At 36.7% G+C, this 23,196-nt stretch overlaps 1 protein-coding gene across 1 annotated transcript in view; it reads right to left on the bottom strand.

Annotated features, from left to right (window-relative positions):
- Positions 1-23,196, bottom strand: part of LEMD3 (LEM domain containing 3) — a 43,637-nt gene that overhangs the window by 3,013 nt on the left and 17,428 nt on the right. The window contains exons 3-10 of the mRNA XM_068998574.1: positions 21,803-21,869; positions 14,600-14,667; positions 12,657-12,736; positions 12,427-12,575; positions 10,555-10,656; positions 9,445-9,547; positions 9,054-9,232; positions 2,419-2,500 (exon numbers count right to left, since the gene is read on the bottom strand). Coding sequence (XP_068854675.1) covers positions 2,419-2,500; positions 9,054-9,232; positions 9,445-9,547; positions 10,555-10,656; positions 12,427-12,575; positions 12,657-12,736; positions 14,600-14,667; positions 21,803-21,869 — 830 coding nt within the window. The remainder of the gene's footprint in view (positions 1-2,418; positions 2,501-9,053; positions 9,233-9,444; positions 9,548-10,554; positions 10,657-12,426; positions 12,576-12,656; positions 12,737-14,599; positions 14,668-21,802; positions 21,870-23,196) is intronic.

Here is a 23,196-nt window from a genome sequence, read left to right as displayed (position 1 = left end):
TAGAATACACAACAAAGTCTGCTGCTGTGATGTGAAGGTTCACAATGTACAAATGAACAAGCTGGACAAGTTGTTCTCTTGATATGTGTCCTGACTTTTGGCAGTAGAAAGATGATTATTTGCTGTGCTAACATTAATAAAAACAAATTAACTGGTATATTCCCTAGATGATTCTCTAGTCAAGAAAAAAGGCCTCTTTCATGGGGCTGCTTCTAACAGCTACTGGTATACTGCTGAAAAGAATTCAGTCATTACTGTTAGTATACAGTCACTTAAAGAGCAGCTAAAACTAGTTTTGTTAAACATACCTTGTACCCACAGCAAACATCAAAACAATACTTGACAATCTAATCACAAATACTGGTACATTCTGTGTTTTAGGTGGTCAGTTAAAGTATTCATCCCTTTCAGATCTGGGACAAGAACATAAGCCTCCTTCCTCTAATGACACAAGGAGATTAATAATACAGTCTGTCTAGCACTGAGGGTTTTGATTTTTGTTTGTGTCTGTGTTTTCTTTAAGATAGTTCTTATCATACCCTAGGAGTTATTTCCTTGAGCAACAGTCCTCTGAAAGACAGCTCACAGAAGAGGAATGGGCTAGGGAGTACAAGATGGAATTGGATGAACTATCCCACTATGAACTATAATCCAGCAGTCCAGTAATGGAGCTCGGTCAAATTCCAAAAGAAAAGGTCTACAAAAAGTCAATGTACTAGAAGTCGCAATGTTCAAAACAGTGGACATAGACATTAAAGACAAGTGTCAAAACACAACAACTCCCAGCCTATAAATGTAGGGGCTTTTTAATGCACCTGTTGGGCATGGACTGGGTCAGTACTGAAAAACACTGAGGCTTACAGCAAAGATATAGGTTAAAAAAGGGAGATTGTTCTGACAAAAATAACATCTCGGTAATTAGTTCCGTTAACAGCAGACATTTTGAACTGCTAACATTCTGAAACAGGAAAGTAGCCAATACAACATACCAATAAATATTACAGTGAAGCTTCAGGAACGGACTTGTTTTAGTACCACTCAGACTAACCAGTATAGCTCACAAAGTCTTTTTTGAAGCAAGGACAATAAGGATGTTCATCTCACTTAAAACTCTCTGTAAATCTCATGTTTTATTTAATCGTCCTACAGGAGGATCAATTTGCTTCAAGAACAACACCTAAAATTTCAGTCTTGCTTGCCCTACTGCAACCCAAAAATTACTACAGAAGCCACAGAACCTGGTGTCTTCGACCAGTCATTAAGTCTCAAAGCCATTGAGAAAAGGTTTTTGGAGTACTTCTCTATGCTAGGGGTAACACTGTCCCCAGCCAAATTAGCTAACAGCTTTTCAGTTAACTAGACAAGGAACTGAAGTAATTAGGTGTGGTTAGAAAAAAGGCTGAAGAAACACATCCAAACCTTGCAATCACTTGCAAAACCTTGCAAGTCCATACTGTGATGTCCACCCCTATTTCCTGTTCCTCCCTGTCCTAATCAATAGGTTTTATTTTCCACTCAATTTCTTATATTCTTCAGTCCCAGCTATTTACCCTCTAAGACACAGAATCCTCATTTTTCCCTTGTATAATCACATTGAGGAATAATTTACTCCAGAGAAGTTACTGGATTCCCTGTATCTCTTTACAGTGGAAAAAGAGACTTCAAAGACTGGACAGGATTATCTGGCATAACCTGTGTGTTAGTTCCCAACTCCTACCATGATCCAGAGCCAAAGGGGATATAACAGAATAGTGGAGCGGATGAAGATTTCAAAGACTACCAAAAAAATTAATTATTTTTCCTTAACTCTTGGTATGAGAAACAAGGCTTGTTACTCATTCATACACACTACATACTTTAGAATTATGAGAATTACATGAGCATTAGAAACCAGTACTCAAGACTAATTTGTTCCCACTACAAAAATCCATTTGCTTCAAAATTAGGCAGTCACAGTGCCATAAAATAATAAGTGATTTAAATTCAGCCTTTTAAATGCAAACTGTGCAAGCTCTGTAACAGTCCAAATATTCCAGAATACTTAACAATACTTTAAAAACTTACAATCTGTTGTCAGGCCACATGAGTCTCCTCTGTCAGCTGATACAATTGAACATTTTACAAATTTAATTAATGGAGAAAGATCAGTCATTGCTCCAAATAGTTTGCCTATATGCCACATCCTTGAAGAAGTAAGCCAAAGATACAGAGCAATACAATGAGGGACAGAAGACAGACAGTTAAGATTTCTTTTTTGCCTTCTCATAGATGTTAAGAGAAACATTTTTTTTTTTATAACCTGTATGTTTGTTTTAACATGTTCATGTTTCTTCACTTCTTCCAAACCCCTTTCAGAGGAAAGAAATGGACTCCTCCAAAAGAATACAGAAATACAGATAGATGACTGGTTTTACTTACATAACTGGATCAAACATATTGCGAATCTTTAGACACGGTGTCAAGCTGTTCGGTGGTGAATTTCTTCTATCTAGATGAAATGCTAAAAAGAAAAATAAATTCAATACTAATTATTGACAGGCATAATACCATTGAGTTAAGAAGTGTCAACTTTATACATTAATACTTTCTAGTTTTACTCAGAAGAAAGTTTCCTTCATATATGAAAGAATTCAAGCAGATCAAGTTTTGCACAGTCTTCTACTACACTGAAGAAAACATACCAAATTTAGTTGAATTTTTTGTACTTAAAACTTTTACATTTAAGGCACTCTCTTATATCCAGGCCACATGGAAGGAATTCAGGATATTTTAAAAAATACCATATCCTTGAAAAGAAAGGATTTGCATTATATCTCCATGAAAAGACACATATATGTAACACCTGGAGCAGGTTTTTGGAACTGCAAGTTAACCATTGAGTTCTAACTGCCTGATGAATTTTCATTTCTTTCACTTTTGGGGTCATTTGCTACCCATCTGGCTAGCAAACAGGGAGACCTTAAGATGGATGTTGCATTGCGTCTGTAGCGCAGTAACATGTCAAGAACACTCTACAAGGACAGAGCTTTTGTAGCCCTAAATGACCACACATGATCAGAAGCTTCTAAAAATCTGAAATGAAACATATCAGAGGATAAAACAGATATAAGAAGAAAAATGAAAATCAAAAATAACAGAGTAACTCAAAGCTGAATGCTGCCATGAAATACATTCTGAAATTCTAAAATAAATATTAACTTCTCTAAAGGTCACAAGTTCTACTTGTGGGAGTCACAACAGAAGACTGTACCATGAGAAAAAGAATCAAGGAGCACTTCAGATTCAGATAAGGCAGCTCCATGCCTTGAGAAGGGCTAACAAAGCAGCAACAGAAATGAAAGGGGATAGCCTAGGCAAACAGCTTTCAAGGCACGAAGGAAGTTTTACTTTGAAGATCAAGATAAGTATATTTAAGAGTTAACATAAGATTTAAAATCTCAGCAAAATAAAATGATGTTCCAAACTGCTGCTAATGCTTCTCCTTTGCAACCCCTACTTTAGAAAAATTTGACATATTCAAGATGTTACATTCCAAGGGTTAGAAGTCTCTGTTTTGGGCAGATGTCTGCGCTTCTTACTGCTGATCTTTTAAAACCTGGCAAGTACATCCAAATTATGTGAACACAACTGCTCTTCTGTATGTCACCCGAACAAAAACCATGTCACATAGATAAAATTCAGTCATGTGGAAGACACTGCTTGTGAAAGACAAGCCCTAACCAAGAGAAAATTCACTGCCTGGAAATACGGCATAGAAAACCTGCTTCTTATGTAAATTCCCAAGACAAAAAAATAAAATATAATTACCAACTAGAAATAAGAAAACATAGCCTCCATTTCTAATATCAAACCTACTTCAAGTTCCACAAATAACTAAAAATGTTCTTATTAGAATACACATGCACACGGAGTGCAAATCACCAACAGCTGAAACAACTGTCTTTTTTTCCTTGGGAATGGATTTCTAAATATGCTGGTGACACTGTATCTATCTCTGAGCTGCCTATAGTTTAAGGACAAGTCCTTTTTCAATAGCACATACTTTTGTAAAGTTTTTTGCCCCTTATTAGAAATTATATATAGGGTATACAGTAAAAACTTTACAGAACTAAGCAACATTGAAAAATATATGGACCTACCTTGCCCATGTAGGTTAGCTCCAGCAGATCAAGGGGGGATGAAATGTCACCAGCACATTGTACACTGGGGCACCACACTATACTGGAGAAAGTGATCTGGGGTAGTCTAGTCAAGGACCTGGACCTGAAAGGGTGTGGGGTTGAGGAAATTATGTGCTGATTGTCTATAACTAGGTTTATTCAGCACATGGTTTCAATCCAAGGATAAAGAATAACGAGGTTATTTGCAGAGACCCTAGAGCCAGAGGATCAATATTTCTGCAAGCTGTTTATAACTAAAAAAAAAAAAATCCATACTGATATTTACGGCAGTGGCTACATCACTGAGCTATCCAAAAGTAACTGAATGGGGAATTCACCCTTTAGTGTCATTACCTACATAAACCAAGCTTTGCCTGTTCCAGTTTCTAATTATTTTGATGTCCTTTTGACTAGAATATCTCAGGTGCTTACTGAGGTAACTTCAGCCAGAGCATACCACCAGCACAAGACTAAACTGCTACCAACTTAATGTAACATCCTACTGGTACAGCAAGTGTGCCCAGGGCAGTGAAGCATATGAAAATAAAGATGAGCTCTGTTTTTTTCTCAAAAAAACTTTTCAAAATCATGGTAAATTAGAAGTAATTTTTGCAACTTAGATGGAGCTTTTCATGTGGAAGGGAAAAAAACTACTGTGGAAATCAGTAAGGTATGAAATTAATGCTAGAACAGTAATAAGCCTTAATATGTATACCAGAAATGGCACCAAAAGGGGAGCTTAGAGAAGACACAGCCAAGTTAATGCTGTACCTACACAGCAAAACTCAAAATAGCATAGTTAACTGATGTCTCTTGAACTTCATTACATATCTGTAACGACTGATTCTCCCCATCCCCCAAAAGAGAAAGTTTCAGTGACAAAGCTGCTCAGAATACAATACTGATTATTTGAAAAGTTACATTGGTGTGGAGCATACAAAATACTCTCAATAAGAGCATAAGCAGACATTCTTGCAAGACAACAGTCTAAGCTACATGCTGATTAAATAAGCATCTCACGCCTTTTTCTACACAGGTCTCAAGAGTAATACAAGATGAAGATAAATAGGTCGAGATGAAATAGGAAAGCAGAGGCACAACTTTGGGCAGTAAGTCACTGGCAGGAAAAAAATTCAGGACTCTCATAATTTCCCCTTGGGCATTACTGAGCACTTTCAAGAAAAGGAAGCTACTTTTTATTTCATTCACAATGTACTTTGTTTTACTACCTTAAACTGAATATCACTGCATCATTCCAGATTCAAAGAGCAGCAGCAGCTAAAAATGTGTGCTTCTGTCAACCCTTTTTCACTGTGACTGGACCGTGCCTATTACAGAAGAAATGTCTCCTCCACTGGCTTCAAATTTAACATTGAAGAGATTGTAATACAGCTTTCTATGCCCCTTGAATTACTAATATATTATTGCTAACGGAATTCCCGAGTACAATCACCATGGGTTACAAGACAGCCCAATGGATCTTTAGATGTGAATCTGATGAACCTGTTAAGGCTGAAGACTTGCATCAAATATAGGTAACCATGTTTCTTAAGAACAGGCTTTTTCAAAGTTAAGCCATGAATCACTGTCATTTATTAAGTACTAACCCTTCTTATCAAAGGCAAGAACAAAAGGAGGAAAAAATTACCTGAAAATATTGAAATTATGCCCTTTCACGTAACATGAGGTTCTTTAATACACATGGAAGATACTGAAATGAAAATCTTACCAAAGAGAAAAGTATGGTTGAATCGAGGTTTAATGTAGCTAATTCAGCTGTAGAAGACAAATACAGGATGGATATAGAATTTTACAAGCAGCAAGAAACCCAGTTTTCTTGCAATAGTTAAGAGTAGAATTGTAGTTTGGGGGTTTTTTTGTTTGATTGTTTTTGTTTAGAGAAAGGATTATGTTCTCACAAGACGGGGAGGAGGGGTGTCATTCACAAAAGGTAACAGGTTATCTTCCATGCTGCAGGATGAAATATCACCCTAGATGATATCTTTATCTCATCTCCAGAGCTGTCAAGGAACTTTAGCTTGTGCTGTTCACTTAGCTACACTGCAGCCCTGCCTACCTAGTTTTCTTCAGAGTTCCAGTTATCAAAGGCATGATAGGAAATTGTATCTGCTCTTTCAAAAGCAAACTGAACACACTAGAAATGTAGGGCTCTCTCCATTGATTTAATTAAAACGCTTGACATGATCAAGATTGCTTCTCAGTTGACTATTCTCTTGAACATTGTTTTCAAAACATCACATTTGTCCATCCTACAATGAGCTTACCTACCATTTTCTTTTTAATAAATCTATTGTATCCAGTAGATAGCATTTCAAAGGATTGGCACCAGAACTTATTCTAATCCAGTAAAAAATACCAAACCAAACTGTCAAAACACAGGCTGCATCCTGAAGGACTGGACAAAATGTCACAGTGATGCTTAAACATGCTGCTAAGAGACAGCAGACATTGCAAGCCACAGGTTCCACAGTTAAAATGCACACTATCATTTATGGATATCCTTGTATACGCCAACAGGTATTTCTGAAAAGGGTTTCTTCTTCAACTGCACATGCTCAGGTGCTGTGCTCTGCTACAGAGCACTACCAAATCTCAGACAGTTAAAAAATTGTAACCTTGAAATTTATTCACAAGATTCAGACCCAAGAATTCATTATGATTTTCTGTATGCTGAGTCTGTTCAGGGCATAGCAGGCTTGAAGAGTATTTAGATTTATGCTTGAACTTCTACATTCAAGTGTCAGAACTAGAGTATGAACTTCATTCCAGTTATTGTATACTTTCAAGAAAGAAAGCAATACATACATGTAGAATTTCTAACATCAGGAAAGAACTAGCTGTGCAAAAAGCATGAGACTTATGCAATGAAACTATTTCCAACAGTCATTGGAACTCAAGGAGGGCAAAAGAGAAAACACTTTTGCATGTGAAAACTGTCTTTGCCTGCTGACTGTCAAGAGCCCAAATAATATATCATCATTTCAGCCACCCCATTTCCACGCCCTTCTGTTAGAGCCAAAGTATGCAATTTCAGTTCTTCGAAGATCTCTGCTAAACTTCAAACTTAACAAAAAACTAGGAAAACTGCAATTAAAAGGACTGAAACAGAATGGATTTTGATACATCCTATTCAATAGAAAAGAGAGAGTCTTAAGTACCTACGCGAAGCAACATACAGATAAAAGCTACTGCTGAGACACTAACTTACTCTGTCCACATTTGCAATATTTGCTTAAGTAGGTATCAGATGCTCAAACTGGGATGGTATGTAACAGTAGCTACTACAGCAGCTGTTCTTTCTAGGAAGTTTTGGAGACTTCTGCTCTGTTTACAGTCTGGAATGTATATTCCAGGTAGCAAAGCACCTCCTGAGCTATCATACACTAAGGAGTCTACCAGGTGAGGAGAATCCAATCTGATTTCTAATATAGGACAGAATGTCATGCAGTGATTTATACTGCAATCAAAGAGGACAAGAAAAACTGAGAGCAAATGAGTAGTAAATTGGAACTAGAGTATGATGTTTCACAGCCTGTATTGAACAATACACTGTGTAGAAGATTCCGATTTATAAGATACATATATAGCTTGCAGAAGCTATGTTCAGTTTTAGTGCTTGAAATTCAGTCATGACAATATTACAGAGATGGAACAGAAATAGTGTTGACAAAACCCACCACTTCTGCATTTCAACTAAACCACTTGCACATCCCTAATGTACAATGTCCTGGAAAGAAAAGGTTCCGCAACTCTTGTAATAAAGCTCATATACACATCTTACTAATGAAAAATTTGAGAAATAGAGAAATCAAGCAATACAGTTGTCACAGCAGAATGTCACATTACTACTACTGCAGAACAATGACCACAGAACCACAAACCTGCAATAGCATTCACACAATATTTTTTAAAAAGCAGCCCTCGTTTTTAATGAATTATCTAAAAGGAGAAACATAATGCGAAAACCAGTAGTATAAGTTTGAGAAGTATATAATGATATTATTTACTTTCACACTCAGGCAGATAGAAATAACCCTTCTTTTGCAATCTCAAACCAGAAGTCAAGTCTTACAGTTTCAATTGTTCATTGACCAAAAAAAAAGAGCGAACCAAAACGTGAAGCTTAACATGAAGAAAGGTAAAAAGAAAACAAACTAATAATATATGACCACTGCAGACATACAACTGCAAATCCGCTAGATTCTTGCTACTTGGTTTCACAATACAGCTGAAAAGTGACAGACCACTGCAAAATCCATGTATGACAACTGCCTTCTCTATTAATGCAAATGCTTTACACCACAGAGTTTGAAAAACAAATGCAGTGTAGACAAACATTTATGACAGAGCTAGAATATCTAACACTACTAGATGTTCCAAATGCAGTTTTCCTAGTTGAGGAGTCTTTTGTCCCAGCAGTTTCCCTTTCAAAATAAACATCTCTTCCTCCTAACTTTGTCTTTAGGCACTGAATTGAAAATTGGATCTTGCAGACTTGAGTTACCTGCTGTTAGATACAAGCAGTTACATTACCTCCAGTAAGCGTAAGGCACACCAGAATTTGACAAACTAAGGAGTATTTTTTTTTAATTCATGAAAAGGAAAAAGTAACTCACTTTGGCTAAATGCCCACTGCATATTTCTGCAGTATCTGTAAGAGAAAAGCTCATTTCCCTTGAAAAAAAGGCAGACACAATGCACAAAAAAGTAAAGTCTATATAATAAGATAATAGAGAAATAGCACTGACAGTCCATAACAATCCTTAAATGCATGAGAGAAAACAAGCCTTTCATGTTCAAGCAGCAGAGTGCCATTAGTAAGTTAGATACAGAAATTAGGACAATTATAGTTGCAAAATATAACTTCAATACCTTGGCCTTGCCACACTTTTGATGGTATTACTAAAATCTTGTCACACGCTGCAGAAGGTTGCATCCACTTCCAAACCAAGAACTCTGCACCACCTACTCTTCGTGTCTCTGTACGAACTCTAGATTCATTTGCTGCAAGAAAGTCAACTGCTCTGTTCCAGACTTTATTCATCTTCCTCCTTAAAAATTGAAGCAAGAATTACAAAGTTAGCATTACAACAACCTGCATAGTTGACATCCAGCATGTAAGAGAAATCCAGTGCTCTTCCTCCCACCTGTGTCAATAGGAATCTCCAAAATATGACACTGTGCAATCTACTGAAATGAAGTTAATTGACCAATTTATTTTTACTGGTTTTCCCTCCTTTCAGTACTTCTAGTGAGAACGTACCTGTCCTGAGGTGGGATTAGAGAATCACGCACATGTAAAATTGGCATGTAAGGCTGCAACTCTTTATTTTCTGAACATGCTTCGCTGTGACTTCTTAGAACATCTGAGGACACCATAAAAAGAAACCAAACTGGTAACTATGTAGTTCATGCAAACATTAAGAAAGTATCAATTCTGGCAACTAACAGCTATTCTGAACACCCTTCCCAATTTCAGTAGTTAGTTTTGGCATTTTGAAACACTGTTTTCTACAAACCATTTTTAAGGCAAATTAAAACACTGTGCAACCATGTATCCCAAATAACTTTGAAGTAAAGGAAGAGAGTTCTTACAGTTACTGTTGATTGGTACTTTTAAATGTTACCAAAGATGGCCATCTTTGAAAATAAAGTGCTTTCCTTCCACCTCAACAAAACTCGATTTGCCAACAAAAAAGGCAGGAACATGGTTAAAATAGAGCAGTTCTGATTTCTCTAACATCTCTGTGTTTATGGTGACTACCATAAATGAAAGTAATAGAACAACTTAAGTAAGAGCTTAAAAATTACAAACACAACTTACTGCAAACACTGTGGCTTCTTGCAGAAAGAGGGGATTTCAGAACTCAGTTATGCACACTATTTTAGTAATATAATTTCTGCTCAAAGTAACTGATTAAAAAGCTGCTTTTCGTATGAAAAACTATTAAGGATGGTATTGAGAGCTACCACACATTTTTGAAGTGGATATTTTAACTAAAGTTAGCTGAAAAATCAGATACAGAAAGCAACATGTCACCATACTTCAGTAAACAAACATCACATTTATATCTTTATTCAACAGTAGGACAAAATACAACCACATCATTGGCAACTTTGTAGACATATTGATGTAATCCACAAATTACAAGCTTTATGTCAAAAGCTTTGATTAGGTTTAAAGGATGGGGTATTAAAAAAAAAAAGAAAAAAACCCACGTGAATCACACATTGGACCAAGAACTCTAACAGCTTGACAAGTGACTAGTAAAGACACATAACTAGGAAGACACATAACTGAATTAAGGCCAATACTTTGAAAGCTTATACAAAGCTGATACAGATACATCAGACACAACTCAAGAAGCCATACCTATGATTTTCACCACCATATCATACATCTGCTTTGTTTCTTCTTCCTCTTTTGCCCAACGGTATTTCATGTAGTGTAAGACTCCCCAAACCATTGCTATACCTGCATTAACATGCATAATACTCTTTAAACAGTATTAAAGCATTGGATATTCAACAAAGTTTACAGGGCATACTTCAGAAGTAGACTGAACTACCTAACAAGCACTGTACATTCCAAAGCTAGTGAAATACACTGTGCTTGCAGTCCATATTTTATACTCTAACACAGAAACACAAACTCTTCCACTTTGAAGAGCAGTTACTTCTAGAAAAATATTTCATTGTTCCAGGAACAGCTTAGTATCCCAGGACTGTGATTTGAAATTTTACCCATTTTTGAACAGAAATAGTTGAACAATTATATTGAGAAAATTAGAAGTAATATTAAAAGTCACATAAACTGATCATTCAGAACATATGATGATTTTAAAATGCACAATATTTTCTAATCATAGGCAAGTCACATGCATTAGATATCCCCGTCAAAACAAATTAACTTGGGCTGCTTCAGTTCAGCTACAGATTTGTACTTATTGCAACGAAGTACTTTATACCCTTTTTCTATTACTTTTAATACTATTCCCAAAAAGGACAATCTAGTTAGGAAAGTCAGCAGCATAGGTGAAAATAAAGATCTTGGTCCTTCTTCTGTGGGGCTGAAAGCAATGATCAATTGCTGTGATCTGACCTGTGATCAATTAACAATATAAGAAAATGTAACTCAAACCCACATATACACAAATTATAGTTACATGGTTTGTTTCATGTATCATTGACTCCAAGGCAATGTTAGCTGATATATCAAAGAGACTGATGGACATCATTTTAGGCCAAAATGAGCGTTGGTTAATGACAACACATCTAACATTTATGCAGTAGTTTATTTTTTACAAGGGGCCCCATATTAATGTTAATTATGCGTGAGACATGAGGCAATTTGCTCAGCATGACTGAGACCAGTGGTTGACTTAGATACTGATTTTCATCTCCACATCCCAACTCAGTCCTCATATTGACTGTTACCAGAAAGACAGCAATCTGGGACAGACTGCCTTCGATCCTTTTGGTTCATCAAAAGGGTCGTGAAGGCAGTCTAGAGTGTTCACTCACAAACATGAGATTGTTAATATACTGGGATAAACGATTTATTAAATATTCAATGAGATGAACTCTCCATTTTCAATATTTCTATCCAGCCACATGGAAAGGAGTGAAGTATCTGTACTCAGCTGTACCCTATTTTTACGCTGCATAGTTTTCAGTATGGTTCAGAATTAAATAAACTTGGGAGGAATTTGAAACTTAATTAGAGAACTATTACGGACTAAATTAATTCGTCTTACTGAAGGATTAGATACATATTTTTACAACACAGTCTTAGAGATAAAAATTTTTGGTAATAACCATGTTGGATATCCAACTTTTCCTAACTAGGAAGATCATCTTTTCTGCAGTTACTTTTTTAAATTCCTGGAACAACATTGAAATATCCTAAAAATTAAGGCTATCATCTTTTTACTGAACATTTTGCTTTTTCGAATCAGTTCAACATGGAACTTTTGAAAGCCACAAGATATTGCTCTGGCAGGGAAAAAGACAGATTTCCCAAGGATTGAGTATGTTCAGCTGACTAAAGAAGCAGATGATAACAACAAGTGTGGGAATACAGTGGTGCAACAGAAATGCAAATCAAACCCCAATTGAATCAAGATACAGACAGAAATGCTAAGTTTTATGGTTGAATAAAAACTTTCTCTAAACATGCTTTTCCCTGTGCACTTAGACAAATACGAGTTGCAACAAAAAAAGGTTGACTGTTTTATTAACTTACCCCAAAGCAATATTGATAATCTGTGAGTTACATTAACAAATGCACGGCGAAAACGACACCTGAAAGACATCTTCGGACTAGTAGATTCCAGATACTTCACATCTGTCACATTAGTGACATCCATCTCACTAGGGTCATTGCTGAGACACCTATTCAAAAAACGCACAGTACTTATGAAAAAGGATACATTCTCTTAAAAGAAATTAAGTTAAGAAATAAACACCACTTACTTTATGCCAACATCTTCCCCACTATTCAAGATCCATTGTAAAGATGTGTTAAGTACACTTTCATATTCTGGATCTAAATTCTGTCAAAATACAATATTAATGAGTAATTTCATAAATAACCAGGAAGTTATAATGCCAAAATACAACTCAGATTGCACAGATTAGTAGTCAAAACGATGTTAATTCATTCCTGATTTTTCAGATTTTGAGTAGGTGTTCCCTGCATAAAGCAAATCTATTTATGCTATGAGCAGTTCTCAGACTCACCAGCATCCCTCAAACTAAGGGCTGTTTGAAAAGCCAAGCCACATTCACTGTTTTATTCACAACTCTAACCTAGAGCAAAAAAAAAATTATTCAGCCACTAGGCGGCGATCACTAGAAATCTACTCCGAGAGTAGAACTCCAGCTAGATCCAAACTCCGCTGGAAATGCCTCCTATAAAAGCAGTTCCATGTTCCATTCTTTTTTAAGAAGCTTGAGTAAATATAGTTTTAACTGATATTTTTAAAAAATCCAGTGTTTGTAGATCAAGAATTGACATTATAAAGACACTGGCTTTTTTCTAAAATTATTTGATATCAACTCTAACAGGGTAACATTCGCTGCTATCTGAGCTAAGGCTTTCTCCATAGCTCACCTTGCATGTTCTTTTGCAGAAAGAGAAAAGTGAAAATGGAAGTTACTGCTGTATTTGAAATTATAGTCCCCAAAAAGTTTTATTTTCATCCTTCCTTTGAACCTCACATAATGTAACTGGCCTAGAATTCAAGCATAAGTACTTAAGAAAAGACAGTGATGGTTTTATTTTACCTTTGAGATTGAAGTACTGAAAATTTTATCACTGAACACAGAAATTCTGCATAGCAACTGTAGGGTTAAATAAGACTTTCTACAAAGCAACAAATTTTCCTATTAAATTTGAGCTTCCTAGCAGAGCAAAACCAGCTACGGCAACAGCTGTCATTCTTTCAGCTTAACAGATAGGCAAGACAATCAGTTCTAGGGCATCACCTTAGTTTTTTCCATAATGCACTGGTTTTAACAGATGTAGATTATTATTGCCAAACCATAAACCAGTGCTAGCAGCTTCTTCGGGATGCTCTAAAGAATTGCCCCTTTTTGTCTACTATGTAAAGGTTTGCCAAAATGCAAATTTTCTATGCATTTGTTCATTAAATACATCAGCTTAGCTCCTCCCCATCCAATCAAAAACATCTTAGGCTCTCTGCCTCTTAAAAGCTTCAAGTAGTTTTTCACTGAAGGGTACACCAGCATAGGCTAAAATAAACCCTACAGCTGTCAAGACAAGGCAAGAGTCATCTTTTATTTGGGGAGTGAGGCAGGGGAATGACAGAGAGTGGGATTTCATAGTACTGCACAGCGATCAAATTAACAAAAAAGCCTTTTTTTGACCATTTCTATTTAAAGCACCAATGAATGGCCTCTTCAAACAGCTGCTGCCTGTCAGGCTCCTTGCACAGATCCACACATCAACCTTTCCGCACAAAGAAAGGAAAACAGTATCCTTTTCCACTAAGTCTCAAAAACCAATATTTCTGGAGAAGCTTCTAGATATTTGAGTTTTATATGTTTATTATTTTCATATTGGTCAACTATTTCCACCAATCCAAATCATGTCCTGGTGTTTTAATGAAAGGGAAAAAAGCCCTGCATGTCATTGAAGCACTACTAGCTACACTTTCATTGCTTCATTTCATTAAGTCAGTTTCTTTCACCCTCCCTCTCCTCAAATGCTCACTACATCCCCAAATAAAAATCATATGTAGCATGTGTTAAAGTCATCAATTCCAAACATTTCCAAATAATATTCAATACTAAGTCAAATTTTAGTCAATACATTAGACATGAAACCAGGCCTTACAATTTGTAACTTATACAAATCTTCTATAAAACCAATGAAAAATACCTCATTTGCTTACTTTTAAATATGCAGCTGCCTCCTGGACGGTAAGGTTTCTCTGAACAGAGCTGCCACATTCATGTTCCCCTGGTAAAATGAAAACTTTTATTTTGATCTATTTATTACTCCATTATATAAAATAAAATCACCTAAACACAAGCTTATGGTTAACAAAATTTACACAAGCAGCAATAGCAGGACAGTAATTCTCAAAGGTTCCACTGAATATATGGGAAAATCTCTGCATGAATTTCTCCTTCAAAAGAAGTTAAGAAACCCCAATGATTTTCAGAGCTAATCATATGTACAAATCACATCAATACAACCTCATGTACTGCTCATAGAGTGTATTTCGGTATTTACACCAAAAGCAGAACAATAGGTAGCATGAAGAACTATCAGAAGGATATTACCATAAAAGTTGCTGTGCCCTGACTCAGCTTCTAGATAATTTCCTTTAACTCTGAAACCTGCATTACCTTTTATAGAGACCAAATTCCAGCTGCAATATATCCACAGGATTTCAGGCACTATGAAGCCACTACATTTTAGATTGGCCGAAGTTATTCTGGTAACTCATTGCTTTCCTGCACATGCACAAAATCCCACTATGGCTTGAAACGGGTGCTTTTACCATCTCCTAGTGGTTTTGGAACGTGTGCAGAAGTAGTCAGGAAGTAAGACTTCTATACACAGTCAGTCCTCAGAGCAATGTGCCACCATCTCCCTGGTTTTCTTTGCTAAACTAAATGTACGTGATTCATGCAACAAAAAAAAAAGTAGTCAAAGTAGTGACACTCATATCAACAGAAAGCCATACAGAAAAGGGAAAGGTCTAACACCAGTTTTTCATCTATCACTAGGCCATCATTTCTGAAGAACTGTCAGTAGTGGCAAGTCACTTTTTTTCCTGGTATTTCTTAAAAAAACCCCTAAATCTTGGCATCTGTAACTATGCTTTTACTGTGCCAAAACAATAAAATAGGAAACAACAAACCCAGTCTTTCACTGGGTCAGGGTTATGCCTGCCTTACCTTCTTGAATCTATGCCAAGCTGTACTATTTCTAAAGCTATAGCAAGGCTAAGAAAACTTGTGCTTATATAAAATGTCAACCTTCACTTACGTTGGAATATAATTTAAGAAAAACACCATCAAGTATTAATTCCATACACAAAACATTCAAGGCAATGTGAGCAAAAGTTAGGAAACACTAGCAGGTTATGGAGAAGCACCTTCATGCCTCATTCATTTGGAGTTCCAAGGAAATATGTTCCTATGAAGCCAAAGTCCTCAGACTGCTGAAGTTTTGTTCAGTACACTTCAACAGATTTAAGAGAATTTGGCCTTGCAAGCATATTAGCATAAAGGGATGCTGTTACTGTTGGGACATAGAGAAACAGAAACAGCATTTTTAAGAGTGTTCATATGCTAACTGGCCTAGAAGTGCTGCTGGAACTAAGCCCGTGTGCATGCATGTATTTTCAATCAAGTGCTGAGCAGAAAACTTAAAGATGTCTCACTTGAAAATTAACATGCAATGTCTAAGACTTTCAAAGTGCCTGTCTCTACTGTAAAAGCAAAACTAGACAGATCACTGCTGAAAATGGACACCACTTTCACAAAAACACACTCTAATTTTAGAACTTAGCACCTGAATTGGAGTTACGGGCTTTTCTTGTATATAATTTAGGCAGACTTTCTTTTTGTACAGCATAAACTGTACAGCCTGTAAATTTACATGTGTAATCATCAGTGATTTCATGTTTCAAGATTAGCAGACTTGGAATAACTGTATCACATACTCATACAGTCTCTGGTTTAAACATATTGTTTTAAATCTAGAACTGATGGAATAAATACAACAAACCCAAAATGTATCTCTGTAAAAGCCATATGTACAATTTCCATCAGATATTAAGTTGCATGATATAAGCAAGTCTGACAGGTATTCCTGCGTTTAAGCTTTTTCCTTTGTTTGGTAAGACCTGAAGTCTTTCTAGGGTCTTTTTAACACAGAGAAAGTATGTCAGCCATACTTTGAACAAAACAGCTTGTGAGAAAAGGGGGATGAGACCCTTCTGCTAAGAAGCTTTTCTCTGATTGTTCTTTTAATTATCTAGATAAGCAGAAAAGCCCATTTTTTAAATAAAGGAGAAAGAATAAAAAGGGTGAGGTTAATACACAGACGAGAAAACAAACCAAACACAAGCAGGAGACAGATTGTGAAAAACATGAATTCTTAAAAACAAGTTTCAGGATTCACGTTGGATTTTCTACGTTTTGAGACACAGCAATACCTTTTACAACATGACAGAAGCTCACTTAGGTAGGGGACTACTCAATTACTTTAGTAGTTTTAATGCTAATCTTATTTGCCTTCTTCCAAGAATTACGTTTACACAGCATGCAGCCAGCACACTGACTTCACAGCTTCTGGTCTCATCTTCAGAAACCAGCTTCCTCTCAGTCCTGCTGCTGTAATTTTTTTCAAACTCTATTCCCTCTGAACAAGTTTAACTGTTAAAAATACCTTTGCTGCCTGGGCTTCGACAATGTCTAAGGCCCATTAGTTCAAATTTCCCTCAAGCAATACTGGGGCAGGGAGGAGAGGAATAAAAACCACTTTCATCTTGTCTTCCACTCAAAAAAAGTAAGCTAATCAGAGTTATGGAGTTTCAGTCTTGTACAAAAAGCTATTGGAGACGCAGTTTCTCATTCCAACACATCTATTGCTGAGAACCATTTAACAGCTTTCTTCTGAGAAACTCATGAATTTGAAAGCTTGCAGAAAGTTAGGCATTTCACAAGTCAGACAACCTTCTGTTTTACTGCAACAGCAGGATATTCCTATATGCCATTTCAGTCACCGCGTTAGCTAATAGTGCAAATGAAGGCTTACTTTGAATAACTTTGGTGCAATCATTAACCACTTGGCCTGGAAACCCACTTTCCATAGCCTGAGCCAAAAATGTTTCCCAACTGTTCCATCTGAGGCCCTATATTCAGGAATAAAACTGAAGCACAGGCAAAAAAACCTTTACACAAGTCTGCTGCAAGATACATCTGAGCTCTTTGTAAAAACTGTCCCCTGTTATAATGTCTGCTGTGAGCTTACAGAAAGCACAGATCTTCGTGCTTAACCTGTCCTTGGGCACTGATCACTGATTTCAAGTGCAATCAAAGAACCCTTCTATATGCTTTTGTAGGGAGGCAAAAAGTAGCACATCCCAGCTAGCATCATAAAACTACCCTTTAGCTTATGTTAGTGTCCTTGGGCAAGCCATTTAAGAAGTCAAGTTATTCTAGAAGTACTACCAAAAAGCAACCAAAGCTTCAGTTCTAAAGAAATATTTATTATGTCTCAACTGCTTCTAATACAGAAAACAAGTCAGATCTCCTTTTCCATGCAGGCTAGAATATTTAAAACTGACTTTCATTTACGCATTTAACTTGGGAGCTGCAGCATATACAGGCAACAGAAATATTCAAAACTTTGAAGTATTTGCTTTACACTGTAAATAATTTTCCCATTTGGTAGCAAAATACAGCGGAAATCTAGGATTTCAAGGAAGATGTGGATTTAGCACAGATCTCTATCTTATAGCTTGATGTGATATTAGACACCAATACAAACTGCAAGCAGTATACAAGACATTTGTTTAGTAGGTCTCATGTTTGCAAGTTACTTGCAGCAGAACACTGAAGTGGGGAGCTCAAGAAAAGCAGAAGCAGACCAAGAGCAAGAGCAAGTAAGAATGCCCGATCTCCCAAAGGCAAATTCAACAGCTGAGAAACACTGCAGAACACCAGAACTTGCTATATAGTTTTTCAGTCACTGGTTGGAAACAGCACAGTATCAATTACCTGAAAAATCAAAGATTAAGGTGAGTGACAGAACAGAGAGCCTGTGACAGCCATCAGATACAGTAGCTGACACTTGAAATTAATATTAAGTAACATTAGATATTTTGCCAGGATTTTCTTCCAGCCATGGATTTATCAGTAAGCCTTATTACATATAAAAGTCTAATTCACCCCTGCATCTCAAGGACCTGTGAAAAGAAGGAAACTGTCTAAATCTGACAGACTGTCACACTGAAAAATGCCAAGCAAAATAAACTGCTAACTAAAAAAATCCTTTATCTATAAGAAAGGGTCATGTCCATGGGTAGCTGGTTGCTTCTAGTGAATATAGTGGTTAGATTTATTCACTTTTCAAGTCTGACTGAAAATGGATGTGATCTATTGAAGTCTCTCCATGAAAGACCAAGATATCCATTAATTAACATATGCTGAAATAACTCTAATTTTAAAAAGCAGATATTTTGGTTTAGCAGAAAGTGTTCTGAAATATATACTGTCTAGAAAAAGTTGCTGTTTTGAAGAATGGCTAAACTATTCAAGACAAGAACACAGACACACAAACTTCAACTCAAGGGAGAAGCATTATCTGCTCATCCAGTTCTGAGTTTCCTGTAAGGCAGACATTACTCACTGTAGGTTTGGCAGACTAATAATTCTGAGAACAGTGATGCATTAAAAGCAACCTGATTTTATACAGGATATTTAAATAATTTGGCATCGTATCACAGCACCACAGTCCAGAATAGGTATCTATAGTTGGAACATGGTATATTAAGTCAAAATTAATAAACTGATACTCTGACATTTTCTTCCTTCAAAAAACCTCATGTTCTACCTTTTAAAATAAAAGCCCCATCACTTGCTCTCCATTTGAAGTTGATAAGGCAAGAAACTGTATCAGTAAAAATAATGTCTGTTTTATTAAACAGAGCTAGAAACCAAATTTTGAGGGGACCATCTTTATGACAGCCAAGATGTTGAATAAAGCTTAACAGAACAGACTACTTCAAGTTTCCAGCCTGCCTTTTTAATATTAATAGTTATAACATGAACAAATGATTCATAGCCAAGTATGAAATGAGAGAAACTTTTCCAAGTATGTGACAGAGAGACCTGAAAAGCACCACTCTGAGTAAAACTATATTCCTTAACTTCTCTTTTGAAGTGGTGCACTGTGCACAAGATCAACACTCTTGAATCCTGCATCTCCCTTGCAGCGTTCTCTGTTTTATGCCTTTTAAACTGCTTCCAGATACTGCTCCAGGTCTACATCCATTTGCTATTCAAAAATGAATGGCAGACATCTTCCTCTCATACCTTAAAAAACTTGGCATTGAGGAAAATTTTTGTCTAAATAAAGATTAGGTCCTTCTTCAGACTGTATGAAAGCTACTTTGCTGAGCAATCAGGTAATCTCACAATACAGCTCCAGTCTGGAGTACCACCTCACCAGAAGGGATAGCTATATTTTTTGAAAGAAAGCTTTTGAAGATCCTCCTGGCCAGAAATAGACTAATACATCTTTGAGACCTGGTGAAGCAAGCAGCTATCTCGGAGCATACAAATTCTTTCTCGTAAGGCAGACAGGTAAATATTTGTGTACGTCTACGTGCACTGAAGCAAGCCCCAGCTAATAAAGAAAACTCCCTTTCTTTCACGGATGTAGAAATTAGGTGCAAACCTTTTCATCCATGCAAATGCACTGTTTACTGTATGGCCCCTGGAGGGCCAGATGACACACTGAACAAACAGCAAACTGTTACAGCCTTCAAAAGACAGAGGGAAGCAGCGTGACAATGATCTAAGCAAGGAAAAGCAACAACCACCTTGAGTGCTGAGCTATAGCATGGTCGATGTCAGAAGACAAAGACGATTAAGAAACTGGAGCATCTCTCTTATGAGGAAAGACTGAGGGAGCTGGACCTGTTTGGCCACAAGAAGAGACAACTGAGAGGGGACCTCATCAATGTCTGTAATTATCTGAAGGGAGGATGTCAAGAGGATGGAGCCGGTCTCTTCTTGGTGGTACCCAGCAACAGGACAAGAGGCAATGGGCAGAGACTGATGCACAGTCCTGAGATCCACCTGAACACGAGGAAGAACTTCTTTACTGTGTGGGTGACCATGCACTGGAACAGATTGTCCAGAGAGCTTGTGCAATCTCCCTCGCTGGAGATATTCAAGAACTGTCTGAATGCAATCCTGTGCAATATGCTCTGGGATTACCCTGTTTGAGCAAGGAGGTTGGGCCAGATGACCCACTGTGGTCCCTTCCAACCTTGCCCATTCTGTGATTCTCCAATGCAAACAAACCAAAATGTGTGGGGTTTGTCCAAATACCTATTTTATTCACTGCAGACACTGTGAATACAGTGGAAACAAAATGTTTCTGCAGGAAGATAGGTTACTGCTGCAATTTAAAGAGCGTTACAGAGCTACTCAAATTTCTCACACATTTCCTATACAGCCTTGACATGTTACGTTGTCAGCTTCATATCTGACACAGAGTTGTTTCCACTTTTTTTCATGCTTGACATAATAATGGAATAGCCTTCTTAGTAAAACTTGCTGATGCAAAACAAATAGTTGGCACAAAGACCAGTAAGACCTCTTAAACACATTATGGGTGAAATACGCAAGGATGATAAAAACGGCTTAATAGCCACGACACAGACTCAGCTGTAACTCTCATTCACCAGATGCCAAAGACATAAACACAGTCTTAACTTCACCATTTCCTGACTGTGATGCGCAAGTATGTGTGCAGTTTAAAGCTGCATTCATTACGACTCTAGATAAAACCACCCTATTTTTTACTTTGAATATTCAATAATACTAGCCCTAAACACCAACTCTGACACATTACTATAAGCAGCGCTTTTCATTACTATATAACTCATATGGTTGAGCTGGACCATTTTGTCTAACAAGGCAATCTTCTTCAACCACTACTGTTTACTTTATTAGTAACCATCTTATCACTGTTGCAAAATATTTTGGTTTTCACCATAGTGAATTAATGACCTTTAAAAAATACACATAGTCGTCTTCATATATAGCAAATTTAATTTAAGCCTTTTAACAAAATCAGATTAATAAAGCATTAAGACACTGGATCAAAAAACACACAGGATCACAATATTCAAGAGCCTATCCCATTAATAAATATTGCAACAAAAGGTGCTACACTGGTGGAAAAAGACAGTGTAAGTGAACCCAAAACAGGATTTTGAGTTTCCCAAAATGGAACTATAAATGGCTATCAGGGACCCAGTTGTTGCAAATCACTATCTGAGCATGGACATTTTTTGCAGCTGTTGCCATAACGCTACATCAAAATATTTTTTAAGTGTTACCTGCTACTTGTGCCAATTTATCATGAAGTGCATACAAGCTCTTCATCATGAGACTTATTTCACCTTCCTAGAATGAGAAAAACATATTTTTATTAAGACAAGCAGTAGTACAGATGTATTTTTTCCATTTAGCCCCAAAATCTTCATATACCATGAGGAAAAAAACAGGGTTTACACATACAGGTAGAAAGCTGTAATGTCTCACACATCAATAATGATGCAGGCAGTAGATTTTGAATCCAAGTATTCACTCCATTGAGTTTTCATATCTTGATTGAAGCTAAACTAGATTGCAGCTTGGACTCTGACAGATCTGCCAGTAAAAACTAACAGACTCTCAGTAGTATGACTCTCAGTAGTATTTTGATACTACAGAAAGATTAGTGAAATGACTCAAAAGAAGAGTCTTTTGTTTGCGGTGGTTTTTTGATAGCTACTAGGTAAAAATAAGTTTTATTTTTTATAAATGTGCAGTGACATTTCATACAAGCCATGCTAAAGTGCCATTTGGTCACATTCCAGCATAAAATTCAGAGGAAAGGAAGGTTTTTGTTGTCTACCTTCAAACTACAGTAATTTAAGAAACAAACAAACCACTCCCACCAAACAAAAAGCCAAAACAAAGCATACCACAAAGCTGTGGACTATCTTGTTGATACTTCCTGCATACCCCATAATACAAAAAGGCCTAATTCCCATAATAAGCATGAATATGGGATGTCATATAATTGCCACTTACAGAGGAGTTAAACTTATCAAGATATCGAGCAATTTTCTTTAAATATATCCAGGACCATTTTATAGTAGAAGGAATTACTCAAAATATAAAGACAACATGCAATTCCATACACATACAATTCCATACACTAAAGAGTATTCTGAAATGTTGAAGTTTTATCAAATGGCTAAGACTAGAGCCTTCATTCAAAAAAATACGCAAAAAAATAATTTTCCAGTTCGCACACATGCCGATTATGGGCATTTTGAAAAACAACTAAGTATATTAAGCTTAATTCCTTGATGCACCAGGACTATTGACATAATTTTAAAATGTGAATAGTCCAAGTCTTTTCTGTAAGAAAATTGCTACCAATTTCATTGATCAAACAATGGACAAATTATTTCCCATCAGCAATACCAATAATCACCAGCATCACCTCTCCCTATTCTGGTACTACAAAACCATTGCTGAGATTAAGTTGATGCAGCTGATACTCCTCAGAAAACTAAACAACCTTATTAACTCATTTCCTGGCTGGAAAACACTGTGAATGGCAGAAGAGAAAAATCAGTCCTTCAGCACACACACACACCACCAGCAGCACTTCAAGTTCCTCTTATTTGCCAGTAGACTTCACTGTGTATTAGACTTCACTAATAGTTACACTGAGATG

This window comes from Aphelocoma coerulescens, chromosome 1A (genome assembly GCF_041296385.1).
Source record: "Aphelocoma coerulescens isolate FSJ_1873_10779 chromosome 1A, UR_Acoe_1.0, whole genome shotgun sequence".
In the NCBI taxonomy this organism is placed as follows: domain Eukaryota; kingdom Metazoa; phylum Chordata; class Aves; order Passeriformes; family Corvidae; genus Aphelocoma; species Aphelocoma coerulescens.
The sequence above is the reverse complement of the archived record's forward strand: the minus strand, read 5'-3'. Positions and strand labels throughout refer to the sequence as shown.